Below are 16350 nucleotides of genomic sequence, written 5' to 3'. Positions count from 1 at the left end.
AGCTCTGGGAACAAAGCTAAAACTGTATAATGTACATGTGATCTTTTCATCCCTCCTCCCTGTTGTAGGACACGGCTCTACAAGGGCCGGAAAAATAGTACAGGTCAATAACTGGCTCAGAAAATGGTGTCAAGAGGAGCATTTTGGCTTCCTTGACCATGGTCTACTCTTCCAAGAGGATGGACTACTGGCAAGCGATGGGGTGCATCTCACACAAGTAGGAAAACATCTTTTTGCACACAGACTCACAAACCTCATCAGGCGCACTTTAAACTAGATCCACTGGGGGAGGGGAACAACAGCCTGGCGAACACTATATTACCCACGACCACAGGGAACCGCCGAAAGGCTAAACGGAGGGCTGCACAAACACAGCAAGGACCAAGTACAGAGAGCACAATAATCCCAAATAAACAATTCGAGGGGAGGTCACAGGGGCTTACATGTCTTTACACTAATGCTCAGAGCATGGGAAATAAGCAAGACGAACTCCAACTCCTAGCACTGCACCACACATACGATGTCATAGGCATCACTGAAACCTGGTGGGATGACTCCCATCACTGGAATTTAACCATTGAGGGCTATAACCTCTTTCACAGAAATAGAACAAAGGGGAGAGGAGGGGGAGTAGCTTTATATGTCAAAAACAGTTACGTTGCAGAAGAAATGCAAGACTGTAATCCGGGAAACCAGCTTGAAAGCATCTGGATAAGAATCAAGGGAACCGGGACTCAAAAAGATCTTGTCGTGGGTGTCTACTACAGACCTCCGAGTCAGGATGAAGGACTTGATGAAGCCTTCTGTCAACAGCTGACCAAACAGGCACAAAGAAGAGATATAGTAGTCATGGGCGATTTCAATTATCCCGATATCTGCTGGAAAACAAACTCAGCCAAGAGTACAAAGTCCAACAAATTCCTCACTTGCCTTGCAGATAATTTTATGGTCCAGAAGGTAGAAGAGGCAACAAGGGGATCAGCAACTCTTGATCTAATCTTAACAAATGTGGAAGACCTGATCAATACAGTTGAAGTGGTTGGATCCTTAGGGGCAAGTGGCCATGTGCTCCTGCAGTTTGCAATACAAAGGAATGCTGAAACTAAGACAAGTCAAACACGCATTCTGGACTTTAAGAGAGCTGACTTCCAAAAAATGAAGGAATTACTGAGCGGCATTCCATGGACGCCGATATTAAAAAACAAGGGAGTTAAGGATGGATGGGAGTTTTTCAAAAGTGAAATACTCAAGGCGCAAATGCAAACAGTGCCAACAAAGAAGAAAAATAAGACAAGTGCAAAGAAGCCAGAATGGATGTCCAAAGAACTTCTAACTGAGCTAAAGCTCAAAAGTGACATGCACAAGAAGTGGAAAAGGGGAGAAATCACCAAAGAAGAATTCAAACGTATAGCCAACACCTGTAGGGAAAAGGTTCGCAAGGCTAAAGCGCAAAATGAGCTCAGGCTTGCCAGGGACATAAAAAACAACAAAAAAGGCTTTTTTGCTTACGTTGGTAGAAAAAGGAAGAAAAAGGAGGCGATAGGACCATTGCAAGGAGAAGATGGGGTGATGGCGACAGGGGACAGGGAAAAGGCAGAACTACTTAATGCCTTCTTTGCCTCGGTCTTCTCAGAAAAAGAAAGCCATCTTCAACCTCAGCAACACGGAATGGATGAAGGATTGGGGGAAATCCAACCCCAAATAGGGAAACAAGTTGTCCAGGAACACTTGGCCTCTCTAAACGAATTCAAGTCCCCAGGGCCAGATCAGCTACATCCAAGAGTACTGAAGGAACTAGCGGAAGTTATTTCAGAACCACTGGCAATTATCTTCGAGAGTTCTTGGAGAACGGGAGAAGTCCCAGCAGATTGGAGGAGGGCGAATGTGGTCCCTATCTTCAAGAAGGGAAAAAAGAACGACCCAAAAAATTACCGTCCGGTCAGCCTCACATCAATACCAGGCAAAATTCTGGAAAAGATCATTAAGGAAGTGGTCTGCGAACACTTAGAAACAAATGCGGTCATTGCTAATAGTCAACACGGATTTACCAAAAACAAGTCATGCCAGACTAATCTGATCTCTTTTTTCGATAGAGTTACGAGTTGGGTCGATACAGGGAATGCTGTGGATGTAGCGTACCTGGAATTCAGTAAGGCCTTCGACAAAGTCCCCCACGACCTTCTGGCAAACAAACTAGTAAAATGTGGGCTAGACAAAACTACGGTTAGGTGGATCTGTAATTGGCTAAGCGAACGAACCCAAAGGGTGCTCACCAATGCGTCGTCTTCATCATGGAAAGAAGTGACAAGTGGAGTGCCGCAGGGCTCCGTCCTGGGCCCGGTTCTGTTCAACATCTTTATTAACGACTTAGACGAAGGGTTAGAAGGCACGATCATCAAGTTTGCAGACGACACAAAACTGGGAGGGATAGCTAACACTCCAGAAGACAGGAGCAGAATTCAAAACGATCTTGACAGACTAGAGAGATGGGCCAAAACTAACAAAATGAAGTTCAACAGGGACAAATGCAAGATACTTCACTTCGGCAGAAAAAATGGAAATCAAAGATACAGAATGGGGGACGCCTGGCTTGACAGCAGTGTGTGCGAAAAAGACCTTGGAGTCCTCGTGGACAACAAGTTAAACATGAGCCAACAATGTGATGCGGCTGCTAAAAAAGCCAATGGGATTCTGGCCTGCATCAATAGGGGAATAGCGTCTAGATCCAGGGAAGTTATGCTCCCCCTCTATTCTGCCTTGGTCAGACCACACCTGGAATACTGTGTCCAATTTTGGGCACCACAGTTGAAGGGAGATGTTGACAAGCTGGAAAGCGTCCAGAGGAGGGCGACTAAAATGATTAAGGGTCTGGAGAACAAGCCCTATGAGGAGCGGCTTAAAGAGCTGGGCATGTTTAGCCTGCAGAAGAGAAGGCTGAGAGGAGACATGATAGCCATGTACAAATACGTGAAGGGAAGTCATAGGGAAGAGGGAGCAAGCTTGTTTTCTGCTGCCCTGCAGACTAGGACACGGAACAATGGCTTCAAACTACAGGAAAGGAGATTCCACCTGAACATCAGGAAGAACTTCCTCACTGTGAGAGCTGTTCGACAGTGGAACTCTCTCCCCAGGGCCGTGGTGGAGGCTCCTTCCTTGGAGGCTTTTAAGCAGAGGCTGGATGGCCATCTGTCGGGGGTGCTTTGAATGCGATTTCCTGCTTCTTAGCAGAGGGTTGGACTAGATGGCCCATGTGGTCTCTTCCAACTCTACTATTCTATGATTCTATGAACCAAAGCTAGCACAGTTAGTGGTTACAGATTCTGGGAACTGCAGTTCAACCCCACCTGGAGGGTAACTGGAGTGATTCTAAGATACAAAATATAAAAAGAAAGCTTAATAAGACCATACACAAAACTGTTCCACAGGGAAGGAAGCTTGTACACTGCTCTGAGTGAGAGAGAGAGGCGGTATAGAAATGCAGTAAAGAAATACATAAATTATATTCTAAAAATTGAGTGAGTTGTGGAAGGAATCTGAAAGAGATTTGATGACCATTTTGCGACAGTAATAATTCAGGCAGGTCTTATTTCAGGACTGGAAGCCCCATTTTAGTCTAGATATGTAAGAGTAGTTCACCTACTTGCCCACACAGCCAGTAATGAAAGTTGAGCAATGTGCAATGGCTGATTTCCTGGAGTCTTGTAAGGTGTAGAGACAACAGAATATACATTTTGTCTCTCTAAGACTTTGGCTTAATGGATAAATTGCACCATCTTTTTACAGGCCTATATCATACAGCCCAGACATACATTCCTTGCAAAAGTGTGAATCAGCTTACAATGCCTCCACTATCTTCATATAGAATATGCCACAGCTGCCAGAAAGGTGTGTCCATTTTGCAGGCTAATGCAGACAACACACAATGCAATTCACATGCTATGGAAAATCATCTGGCATCAAAAGAGATAGTTTACATACCATATTACTTACCGTATGTAAACTGGATGTGTCTTTAGGTCTGTGCATTAATCACATCTGTTCATTTCCCTCTTAATTTTTTAAATTTATTTTTAAAATTGCTGATATGAATAAATCTTATTAATTTAGAATCTAGAGTTTGAATGCATCCTTTGGATATCCCAAGAATAATTTGTCTCATAATTTGTCCTCACTTGACACCAAGATTTAGAATGAGGGAAATATGAACTGAATACCATTCCTTGGCAATGTAGAGTCCTTCTATGAAACTGCATTGAAAGAAACCCCTGGAATTGCTATTACCTAAATAATTAAAAGCCTTTCAAAAGGTTATACGTAATAAAAATTTAGGAACCATCAGTTTTCTTGAGAAATTATATGGAAAGGGATCAATTTACTCTGATACCTTTCCTGCACGTTCTTCTATGAACTTTATCTTAGGGATGTCAGGGAAGTAAAAAGTCTTGACTGTAAGCAAGCATTTACACAAAGTTATCAAGTGAACTTACTTCTCCATTCATTGATTGAAAGTTTTTGTGCCCCAACTGAGTCATCATAGGAATGCTGCGCCTCTGTCTCTTCCTCAACATCTCTAAATGGTTCAAAATATGGATGAGCCAGAGCTTGTGTGGCTGTAAGACGCTTCTCCACATCCAGCTGCAACATTTTGTCAAGCAAGTCCACTGCTGCAAGAAGGGAGATTAATATTGGTTAATATGCGCAAAACAACAAAATGTGGAAATGCACCTTCCATTTGTTCTGATTTGGCAATGGTAGTCCTGATTAATTCGCTCTTACTTTTCAGCTGGCTTGAATACGCCCAGCTTCTCTCATCTACTTTTCTTCTTTAGTTTACATCATTTGGTGCAAACTGAACTAAAAATGCAAAAACAGATTTCCCTTGATTCCATAGAGAGAAAAATGGGAATGATCAAAGTTTGTCCCTTCTATGTCATCTCAGGCAAAAGCAAACTACTGCAGACCCTCTTAGGCCCCTTCCAGACTGCCCCTGTATCCCAGGATCTGATCCCAGATTGTCTGTTTATCCCAGGTTATATGACAGTGGAGACTTATATAATCCAGTTTAAAGCAGATAATCTGGGATCGGATCCTGGCATATAGGGCATTGTAGAAGGAACAAGAGTGTTCTTCCTCATTAATAACTTTTTCTGCAATCTGATGTTGCTCTGCTTCACATGCCCCAGTTTACATCCGTGAAATGTGAATTTGAAGAGGACCAACCCTACAGGAGGCAGGCTCTGAAGGGAGCTTCTTAGACATTGCTCCTGAAGTTCTTAGTTGTTCTCTGTTGGGGGACAGAATTGTGTATACCAGTGGCTCTTCAGCACTGCTGCTCCAATGGTTTCAAACTTCCAAGTCCCAGAAATCCCAATTACCACAGCTAATGATCAGGAATTCCTGGAACTGAAGTCCCAAATACAGAAGATTGAAGTTTGAGAATCACTGATATATGCCACACCACTGTCCTCGGCCCCTAAATTAGCTTACTGTGCCTTACACTTTAGTGTGGACAAATTATATTTTGATTCAGGTGTTTCAATTCAGTCGCTAGTATTTTAGTTGTGCGCAAGGGGCCACAAATTATCCTAAAATGTCTTTTTAGAGCACTCTAATGCATGCCTATTAGAATTTTCTTCCTGAGTTCATTTCTGTTGTGATCAATCAAATTTAACTGTTTGTTTTAAAATTTATGGAGTAACATTACTTATGGAGTGAATATCCTTGGGACAATTAATTCACACGGAGTCTGAAATTGCAAGCAACATTAGGCAAATACTTGAGCGAAGAAACAATGAGTGAAACAGCAGGCCACAGGCAGCAGCAATTTTTGTGACTGTGGAAGATAAAAATATAGTTATAATTTCCACAGTAATTGTGGGTAATATGTGATCATATACATACCTGAGAAGAGAAATACAGTTATATAGATTCTATAAAACACAAATACAAGTTCTAGCAAATTTGTGCCCATTTATATCTTTAAAAGAACAAAGTTAAAGACTGAATAATATAACAGTATGGTTACTTTATGTTTTAAAATCTCTTCACAGTTTAATGACCTTAAGTGATTGCAAATGAAGGAAGCTTCAACTAGATGAAGACACCACACTATGCTTGGAAAACAGGAACACAGGAAGCCCAAAAGTTAACCAATCGTTCAAGACAGCTTCCTTCTTAGTTTTAGTTCTTAATCCATTGCCTTTTTCATACGCTGCAAATGCGTCACTTATTTTCATCTACATCCATTATAACAGGTTAGGTTCTAGATCAGGTCTGCACAATCTGTGGCCTTTCAGGTGACTGGGCCTCCAACTCCCAGAAGCCAGCTACTCCAATGGCCAGAAATTCTGGGATCTGAAATCCTGGAGGGCTGCTGGTTGTGCAGGCCTGCTCTAGAATCAATTGACATGCAGACCTCCCTGGGTTCAAAGGTTCCAGTGGCCCACTTTGCATGAAAAAAAGTATCTGGCATAAAGCCATGACATAAATCAGAAGATTTCTTCCATTGTTTTAAGTTGTTCTTCCAACATGTTGCTTTTTTGATCAACACAGCTCACTTAGCTTTGAATCTATGGCCAAGGGAAGAACATCTAGAAAGGATATGGGTATTTGTTTTACATTAGAATAATATTGTAAAGAAATCTTGTTGCAGTACAACTGCAAGATGGAGGTGCTTACAGTTAAAGGTACTGTAAAGAAGTATGAATTTTAATTTACAGATGCCATGTTTAACTGTGTTTCAAAAAGGGTTAATATTTCAGTTACTCAGCACTCAGAGTTAGTTGCCATGGAGAAGGGGGTGGAGCCAACTGGGTTAGCTGAAGGGAGAGCAGAATTTGGAGGGAAACTCAGTCAGTCAGTGTGTATGGTCAGCGAACCACAGGGAAGTCTGATTCTCAGTTGGAGGATCAGGGTGGCTCAAATGTGGTATTTGAGTCAATTCTAAAATATGTTTGGTGACTTATTTTAGGTAGTCTGTGCCCTGATAAGGTACAGGGAAGTCTGATTCTCAGTTGAGGGAATCAGGGAGGCTCAAGAGCTTATTTGAGTCAGTTTAAAATAAGTTTGGTGGCTTATTTTAAGATAGTCTGTTAGTGGAGGAAGAACTGACGTTTTAAGAAGTTTGGAACACCTCAATATGGTTTTGCAACTGTTCAGTAACGTGCCTCAAACAAGAAGAAAAGTTATTGTAATCATTAAGTTGTGCCTGAATAAACTTGTTATTGTTCTCTCAAACATCTCAGTCAGTCATATATACACACATCAAGAATAAAGAAGAAAGAAGAAAAATAAAAGTCTCCTCTCTAAGTAGCCAGTGGCTAAATCTTCCAATAGTGGTGGCAAGAGTTGATAATCCCCTTTGTAACTTGGTGGCAGCATTATAAAACATCTATAATTTGGTGGCAGTTTTAAAATAAAAACATGTTTAATAACTGGTGGCAGCGGATATAAAATATATAATAATTAATTAATAGAAACATCCTCCACATCTCCGAAATCGGTGTCAGAGGTGGGATTGATAAAAAGATTCCCCTCTGCCTGAGTTCTTTACAGGTACTAACTTGGGGTTGGAAATGTCTCAACCAGTCCTGCATGGGCTTACACTTTCCCTGAATTATTGTGTTTGCAGCTTCGGAGTGCTTCTGGACCCATTGCTTCAAATGACAGCCAGCTCAGATAGATATGACAATCAAAAGTGCTTACTTTCAGTTTTGGCTAATATTTATGTCTCTTCCTAAAATTAAAGGATCTGAAGATGATAGTGCACACGCTGATAACCTCAGCCAAAACAATTAATGGGACATTTAGAAGTGATCATATTACACTTATATTAAAATAGTTTTGTTAATTTTCCATACTTGTATCCCACCCTTCTCACCCCGAAAGGGACTCAGGGAGGCCTCACAACCAGCAGCAATTCGATGCCTGACATACAAATTTCAAAAATAACAATTATAATTAAAACCAAACATTAAAACATAGGTTATTAAAGCAGCAATTAAAACACGCAAGTTCAAAATTGTAGTTGCCAATGAGTTGGCTGTTACCTTGAAATCCTTCTCCCATATAACCCACCACATCCACTCAGGTCTTCTGTATGTGTGTGTGTGTGTGGGGGGGGGGGGGGGGTCCTTCATTCAGCCAGGATCAGGCTGGCAATTGCTAACTAGGAGACTTTTTCCTCAGCCACCCTCAATTTGTGGAATGACCTGCTGGAAAAGCTCTGACAACTGGATACACCATCTGCATTTAAAACTATTAAATAGTGGTAGGCCTATCCAGATAGTTTATAAATTACGAATTTTTAACATGTCTGCTTTTCAGATTTATGTTGCTGATGATGACGATGATGATAATTATCTTAATTATCACAATCATTTTCTACACCATTCTGAGGAATATGGCAATGGGGGACAGCCTGAACAACAACCACACCTTTAGCATCTGTTTTATTTGTAATATGGAACATCACCCAAAGTATGATTAAATTATGCTAACTGATTTTAGTGGAAGATAACAATGGCTTCTTAATTTTTTTTAACATGCTGATCTTATATCCTATATAATGGTATGACATCAGGATTCATGAAACAGTGGAGCAATGGGCTAGAGGACAACTTACCAAGAGGACTAGCTCTGGGGAAAAGTCGGGACAAATCCATTTTGGGAATCTTGGGCATCGTCTGTATGTAGCTTTTGGCCTTAAAGAAACAAAAACATAGAAATATTCTACGGCTGGGAAATAAAGTGTTAATATTAAACAATGCATATAATGTTGCGGAGTGAAAGCTTCATACATTAAACCAACACTTTACTTCACTGTAGATACATTAGCTTCTTTCTGTGAATGTCTATAACTAGGATGCACTAATGACCCCATATGTTCTTATTATGTTGCATCTATTTTGCTGTTATTTCTCATAAATCTCCTTATATCATGGCTGGGCAACCTAATTTCATGAATGTGATGGAGAGATGGCAAGTGCAGAATGGTCCAGCTTCTCGTAAGGAGCATCCGTCTTCCCAGCACACTACATAGCAGGGATGAGGTTTTTACACTGTACACTTATAGTAGTGTAATTCCATGTTAACTTCTGCGGCTGCATGCTAAAGAATTCTGGGATTAGTTGTCTGGGAAGGTACCTGTCCTAAAATGAACCCAGGATTCAATAGGATGTTGATAGGCAGTTAAAGGAGATTTGTTGTATTGTTGAAGGCTTTCACAGCCTGAGTCACTGGGGTGGTTTCTGGGTTGTATGGCTGTGTTCTACCAGAATTTTCTCCCCTAAAGTTGCCAGCTACAGAAGCAGGCGAAACGTCGGGAGAAAATGCTGCTAGAACATGCCCAGAAACCACATAACACTCCAGAGATTTATTGTGCTGTTGCCCTGGCTATTGCTAGCAATAGAAGGGGTCACCCTGTCTGTTATCCGTATGTGCCCTGGGAACAAGAAATTATCCTGAGGGAATTTAGTCCTCAACAGAAGAAAGTTTCTCAGTCTACTTTATATCATAATTTGCCTGCTGCACCCAGCTGTCTGTTTCTTAAGCAAGTATGCTTGGCTGCAGTCCTAAATGCACTTACTAGGGACACAGACCCATTTCTGAGTAAAACTGAAATGTTAAAGAGTGTGAAGTCAAGAGTAAATCTCCAGTCTCAGGAATTCCTGATGCCAATCTGTTTCAAGGCAATATCTGCATTTCACTTGAGCTTCATTTATCTGGAAAGAAATCTGATATCTCTTTTTGTGCGATCAGTTGAAGCGCATCTCAACCACATCAGCCTCCTTTGCACGATACTAATCACGGCCCTGTTTCTATTTTGATAGTACAATCTCCTGTCTCTGTGTGGGAGGGACATTGCATCTTGCCAGGTTCTGTAGAGACCCTGCAATGCTCAGTCTTTCTACCTACCTTCACCCACTGAAATGTTCTCTTCTGTATTTTTATTAAAGGTACAAAAGTCTTGGTTGCATCCACACCTGCAAAATAACTGCTTCCTTTCCTCAATCCCAACCTGGTTAAACACATGATGTTCCTCCAGTTTCAAAGTGAAAGCCATTATTTTAGATGAATGACAACTTTAATGCAACTATATTTTTAAAAAATTATAGGAAAAAGTGTCTGTTTAAACATATATGTGTCATCCATCATAAATCAGGATAGAGTGGAACAGGTTCATGTGTGGTTACTTCAGCATCACTGTTTACAAGCATGATATTGCACTTTTTAAAACATTCATGCTATCTAGATGTTTGAGATTTTCTTCTTGCTGACATGATGGTGATACAATTAATTAAATTCAATGGGACTTTAATCCCAAGTTGTAATAAAGACATCTTGGAAGACTGAGTGTATCTGCATACTGGAATACCCAAAAGTCTAAATTCTCTGCTTGCGAATTACATTTTTATTAAATTCAATGAAAAACTAATCCTAGTTTTAGTAAAAATGTCTTGGATCAGGTTGAACTTCTAAACCACTTACTTGGAGGAATATGAAGTTGTCATAGGGACATAAATCCAGCAAAGGGCCAGAGTAAAAACATAAATGCCCAATGTTTCTGCTCTATCGTTCATTAAAAGTCTGGTTTTATATGTCCCTACAAAGAAGTGGGACTTATGTTTAGATAAGGGGACAGAGGATTACAACTTTATTGGGGAATAAATCCAGCAGTAAATAGATTGAACGAAACATGGGGAGAATTGGGCTATATTTTTGCTGAATTAGGGCTGACTGATTTACAAATGAGCTGTTCCATTTTTCACACACACACCAATCCTGTTAGTCTTCTAAGGACATCATGTTGAGAACTTCTAAGATGAATGAGAAGGCATTTAATTTTCCCAAACATTTATGCACAAAGAAAGATGTATAACTTGGGGAACTGTGTGGCTTTAAATATTGATTTGAGTCTGGAAAAAACAATTGTAATTTTAAAAAAACATCAATTTTCAATGCTAAGTATATGTATTTCTCTTACCGCTTTGTCTTCTAGTTTCTGTATAAATTCCTCTCCAGGGCTCCCTGTTACTTTCAAGATCAGAGTCAGCTGATCAAGATCTGGCAGACTGAATTAAGGGTTATCAACAAGGGACCAAATTCTGGAACCAATGGATTTACCGGCCTAGGTAGCAAACATTTGCACAAATTGTATAAATTGTATCTTTTGTCCAAGGAGACTTGGGGAGCATACTGGCTTACCACTGCCCACATCAGTTTTATATCTTTTGAACAGAGGGATAGCAAATCTTTCCTGATTACTGATTTTCAGTGAGGCTATAATCCACAACCATTTCCTTGGGAATAATTCAGAGAGTGGAAAAGTATCTATTTAAATGGGAAGTTCTAAGAGAGCAATCTAAGTTTTCAGATCTGCTGGCTGACGGGTTAGAATTGCAAGGAAGTATTCCTATGCTAGTGGAAAGACATTCTACCAGTAGATTGATGGATTCACTTTAAAATACTGAGTTGCATGCCATGGAAAGCTTTACAGACATAGAATCACTCTCAGTCCAGAAATAAGGGTTTTTGTGAGAAAGTGGTAGCTTTGGATCCAATAGTACAAAGCCCATTCGGTAAACTCCAGGATTTAACCCTTATCTATGCCCCGGTGGCTCAGTGTGTTAAAGCACTGAGCTGCTGAACTTGCAGACCAAAAGGTCCCAGGTTCAAATCCCGGGAGCTGAGTGAGCGCCCGCTGTTGATCCAGCTTCTGCCAACCTAGCAGTTTGAAAACATGCCAATGTTAGATCAATAGATACTGCTCTGGCGGGAAGGTAATGGTGCTCCATGCAGTCATGCCAGCCACATGATCTTGGAGGTTTCTACGGACAACACCGGCTCTTCGGCTTAGAAATGGATATGAGCACCAACCCCCAGAGTCAGACATGACTGGACATAACGTCAGGGGAGACCTTTACCTTTACCTATGCCAGTCTTGGGTTATTGTAGTTAATTTAGTTTCACTAAGAAGTATTCTTCAACAACAACAAAAAGTCTGATGCTACCCTAGCTCAAAGGTGGGCAACACCAATTCCCCAGGATGCTATAGAGACCTCTCCCACATTGTACCTGCCCCCTGAGGGTTCATAGGGGACACAAAACTAATCCCAGGGGCTGCATGTCGTCAGTGGACAGCAGCTCATGGTACATGTTTGCCCTAGCTGATAAGGATTTTTGGAAGGAGGCAGAAACATCAATTTTCATACATTTTGTGTAAGTTTAAAGGAGACCAAGTATACATGGCAAAAACAGTATTTTCAAGTTTTAACATAGTAACATATTTACAGGCAGTTTCTATAATAAACTGTAGTAAAAACTAATACTGTATGCCTGTTCCAACAAATATTTCTACATCCATTTTATATATTGTTGTAGGCTAAACATTGAGGGTATTGGCCTCAAACATTCCCTTTATGTAAAAAAAAAAAAAAAAGCAAAACTATTTTATTACTTTAGTGGGTTAAGAGTCTGTGCCTCATAAAGGGAATGGTATGTTTTTCTAATTGTTTATAATTTTTCATTTGGTGGTTTAAATTTGCAATTACTATTACTACTACTATTATTACTACTACTATTTATTCATTTCTATTCCGCTTTTCTCCCATGGGTGGGACTCAAAACAGCGTACAAAGTTTAAAAGCACCAAATACATAATCAGCTAAAACATCATATACTAATTTTAAAATAACCCAATTTAAACACATCATATAAAACAATTAATACTTACAACAGGTACCATAAAAAGTTTCTGTAATCTCAATTATTACTTTTGCACAAGTATTCAATAAATTGTTTGCATGTATTTTAAACCTCAAACATTCCCTTAACATCTTCATAGAATCATAGAGTTGAAAGAGACCACATGGGCCATCCAGTCCAACCCCATTTTGTTTTCTTCCCAGAGTCAGCAGATAGAGAAGGATACAGTCTTTCCCTTTAAACAGAGTTTTTCCTGTCAGCATTTCTGCCATGATGCAGCCAACTGACCAGATGTCCACTGTTTGGGAGGAAATGTAAGACACACATGAGAAAAAGCTTAGTGTTCAGGTTTGAAAGCAGATGGAAAACACCTCATTGATCTTGCAAAGATGTTAGAAGTGTGCTTGTTAAACACAGCTTTGCTAGAATTAGCATAAGTAATAGCATAATAGCTATATGTGTGTGTGTGTGTGTGTGTACAGCAGGGCTGTAGCCAAGGAGGGAGGGTTAGGGGTTCAACTCCCCCCAAAAAATGTTTCAGGTTTTAAAAAAAAAACAAAAAAAACCCCCAACAACCTGGTTTACTCATGAATTTTAACTGGTTAATCAAGCCCCATGAGTGTCCACTGAAGTTTATCGATGGAGCCTGATTTCTAAATTATTTTGCATTATGGAACTACTCTTCATGATTCGCTAAAAAAAAAAAAAAGCCCCCCCCCCCATTTTTTTTTCTGGCTATGGCCCTGCATGCATGCTTTGGATAGCATAGAGAAGGGTTAACATCGCTGTGATGTTTGTTTTGCTGCCTCTATCCCTGTTCAGACTTTCTGTCCCTATGATAATCAGATTTTGAAAATTTTGGCTTGTTATGGAAACAAGCTTCAGTTGAGACACCTTTTATTTCAGGAGTGAATTTCCCTTCCTAGGGTTAGATTTTTCTCATTTCCTGTTGTCTCACCCTCATTCTTAACTATGATTCATTTGTAAGTTGGATGTTTATAACTTGGGGACTGCCTGTATAGGGACATGCTAGCAGATTCTTGTCCATTTGTATTGTTTGCCTACTTATTCCAGAAGTAGTATAACAGAATGTATTGTGCTTACTCAGTAAAGGATTGTATTAATATAGAAAAAAAATGCATATAGAAACATCGATGTGGTAAAAAAAAAAATCCATCTCCCAAAGAGAAGAGTTTCCCAAACAGGTAAAGAAACAAGACAACATACCAGTCTGATTGTAATGCATCCAATTGAGAATTACTTCTGGTGCTCTGTACCAACGAGTCACCACATAACCAGTCATCTCAGTATCTGTATGCCTTGCCAGGCCAAAGTCCAAGATCTGCAACACACACCAGTAAAGTGATGATAAATAACATTTAAAAATTCTGGATTACAACTCCCATTAGCCATTGCTAGTGGTCATAGAGACAGAGAGATTCTGTAAGCACTAGTCTTGAAGAGTAATATTTACTAAGCTCTGGTAAATTATTAAGGATCCTGTTGGCCTGCAAGAAGGGATAGTCTGTTATTTTCTCAAAAATAGTCTATTTCAGCCAAAACTGTGATTCCGTATAGACTCTGCTGTCACTACAAATAATGGGGTGCTTGATTATTACACTGTTTCTGCAACTCATGAATGACAATAGCTTTCTGATGATGCCACTGCTAAATACTGGCAACAGTGGCCTCACTTCTAAACCCCCAAACTCTTCACAAAGGCATGTTGCCTCCAGAATTCCCACCGGATCCACTTCCTCTAAGTCTCCTTTTTATAATGACTGTTCTGTGATTGGTTTGCCCTAAATCCTGCTATTGATATAGCAACCAAGCAGTTGGCATATTTATGTTGAACAAATAATAGAACTTGGTTAAAAATGATTTAGCTCTTTGCTTTAATTAAATACCTACAAAGCAGTTAATCTCTCACAAAGTGGAACTCTTCAGTACTCCAGCAATCTCTGCCTCTGTCTTCATCCAAACCCTAAGCTTATTTGACCCTCATCCTCCTCTGTTTCATACCCTCATCCTAACATAGTGGTTCTCAACCTGTGGGTCCCCAAGTGTTTTGGCCTTCAGCTCCCAGAAATCCTAACAGCTGGTTTATTGGCTGGGATTTCTGGGAGTTGTAGGCCAAAACACCTAGGGATCCACAGGTTAAAAACCACTGTCCTAACAGGACACCCTGCTCACATTCTTTCTACTAGTTACCAACCAGATGCAAATGGACTCAATCTTCTGCCTCGGTCTCTCTAACATCATACACTCCACTATGCATCATAGAGCTTGAGAAAACTGTAAGGGCCATCCAGTCCAACCCTCTGCAATGAAGGAATACACAATCAAAGCACTTCTGACAGATGGCCATCCAGCCTCAGTTTTAAAAACTCCAGATAAGGAGATGTCAGGCAGTATATTCCACTCCTGAACATCATGAAGTTTTTTTCTTAAGGTTTAGGTGGAATTTCTTTTCTTGCACTTGTGCCTTAGTTTTTGGAGCAGCAGAAAACACACTTGATCTCTCCTCAAGACGACATTCATTCAAATATTTAAACATAGCTATTATGACACCTCTTAACTTTCTCTTCTCCAAGCTAAACATACCCAGCTCCCTAAGTCATTCCAGGCTTCCAGACCTATTACACTTTGGGTTGCCATTCTCTTGAAATGTTCCATCTTATCAATATCCTTTTTAAATTGTGATGCCCAGGATGGGACATCTAGCAAAATGCCATTCAATGCAGAAGCACAAGCTGCAATAAATCTTATTCCCATTGCACATTCTTCCCTTTCCCCTTTGAGTTGCTGAGTTTGCTGAAGCCACTTGCTGGCTCCCAGGCTCAGTGCTGACTGTGGGTGGTTATTTTGAGGCACAGGTAGAAATTTTGGCTTATTTGGCTAGTCTCATAAAGAAGAAGTCTGGGAGGGATATTGTGACAACTGGTTTGGGCGACTTCTGTTTTAAAGAATTGACTGCACAGCAATTAGTGTAAGGGGAGATGTTTAATTAATTGTGAGTGCCCTAAAATGTATAGTGTAGAAGAGATGTCTTCAGACTTGCTCTTCAGGTTGTGCAGTCCAAGGGTGACACAAGGGACTATCTTTTAACTCATGGGCCTTGAGGAAGGGGTCATTAGGGAAAGTTTTCTTAATGTATTTTACTGCTGGCCAGTTACGTGCTATTGGTTATGGCTTGGAAGCTGAGATTGGCTAACTTATCCACAGCTGACAGGGGAGGCAATCCAGAGAATTTTGCATTATGCTAAGTCTGCACTAGACAGCTGCCCCTGAAAATGTCATTATAAATAATTGTATAAATTATTTATACAATGATTATAATGTATAAAATAATGCACAATATAAATAATATGTAATTTACATATACAATATACAATTATATTGTATATTGTATAAATAATTATAGATGTGTCTGTGCTCCTAGCCACAGACACATCTGTGTCTAAACCTGCTATTTTCCAGGAACTAAGCAAATACCTCTGCCTAACAGACACCATCTAGAACAGTGGTTCTCAACCTGGGGTGTCCAGATATTTTTTGCCTACAACTCCAAGAAATCCCAGCCAGGTTGCTAGCTGTTAGGATTTCTGGGAGTTGAAGGCCAAAAACATCTGGAGACCTCAGGTT

At 40.2% G+C, this 16350-nt stretch overlaps 1 protein-coding gene across 1 annotated transcript in view; it reads right to left on the bottom strand.

The window, feature by feature from the left end:
- The window catches only part of mapk13 (mitogen-activated protein kinase 13), a 36165-nt gene that overhangs the window by 2023 nt on the left and 17792 nt on the right, over positions 1 to 16350 (bottom strand). Inside the window, exons 7-11 of the mRNA XM_003226474.4 lie at positions 13933 to 14047; positions 12932 to 13003; positions 10985 to 11064; positions 8624 to 8702; positions 4488 to 4664 (exon numbers count right to left, since the gene is read on the bottom strand). Coding sequence (XP_003226522.1) covers positions 4488 to 4664; positions 8624 to 8702; positions 10985 to 11064; positions 12932 to 13003; positions 13933 to 14047 — 523 coding nt within the window. The remainder of the gene's footprint in view (positions 1 to 4487; positions 4665 to 8623; positions 8703 to 10984; positions 11065 to 12931; positions 13004 to 13932; positions 14048 to 16350) is intronic.

The sequence above is a fragment of the Anolis carolinensis genome, chromosome 4, assembly GCF_035594765.1.
Source record: "Anolis carolinensis isolate JA03-04 chromosome 4, rAnoCar3.1.pri, whole genome shotgun sequence".
Classification (NCBI taxonomy): domain Eukaryota; kingdom Metazoa; phylum Chordata; class Lepidosauria; order Squamata; family Dactyloidae; genus Anolis; species Anolis carolinensis.
Note: the sequence above shows the minus strand (reverse complement) of the source record. Positions and strands in the feature narration are given on the sequence as shown.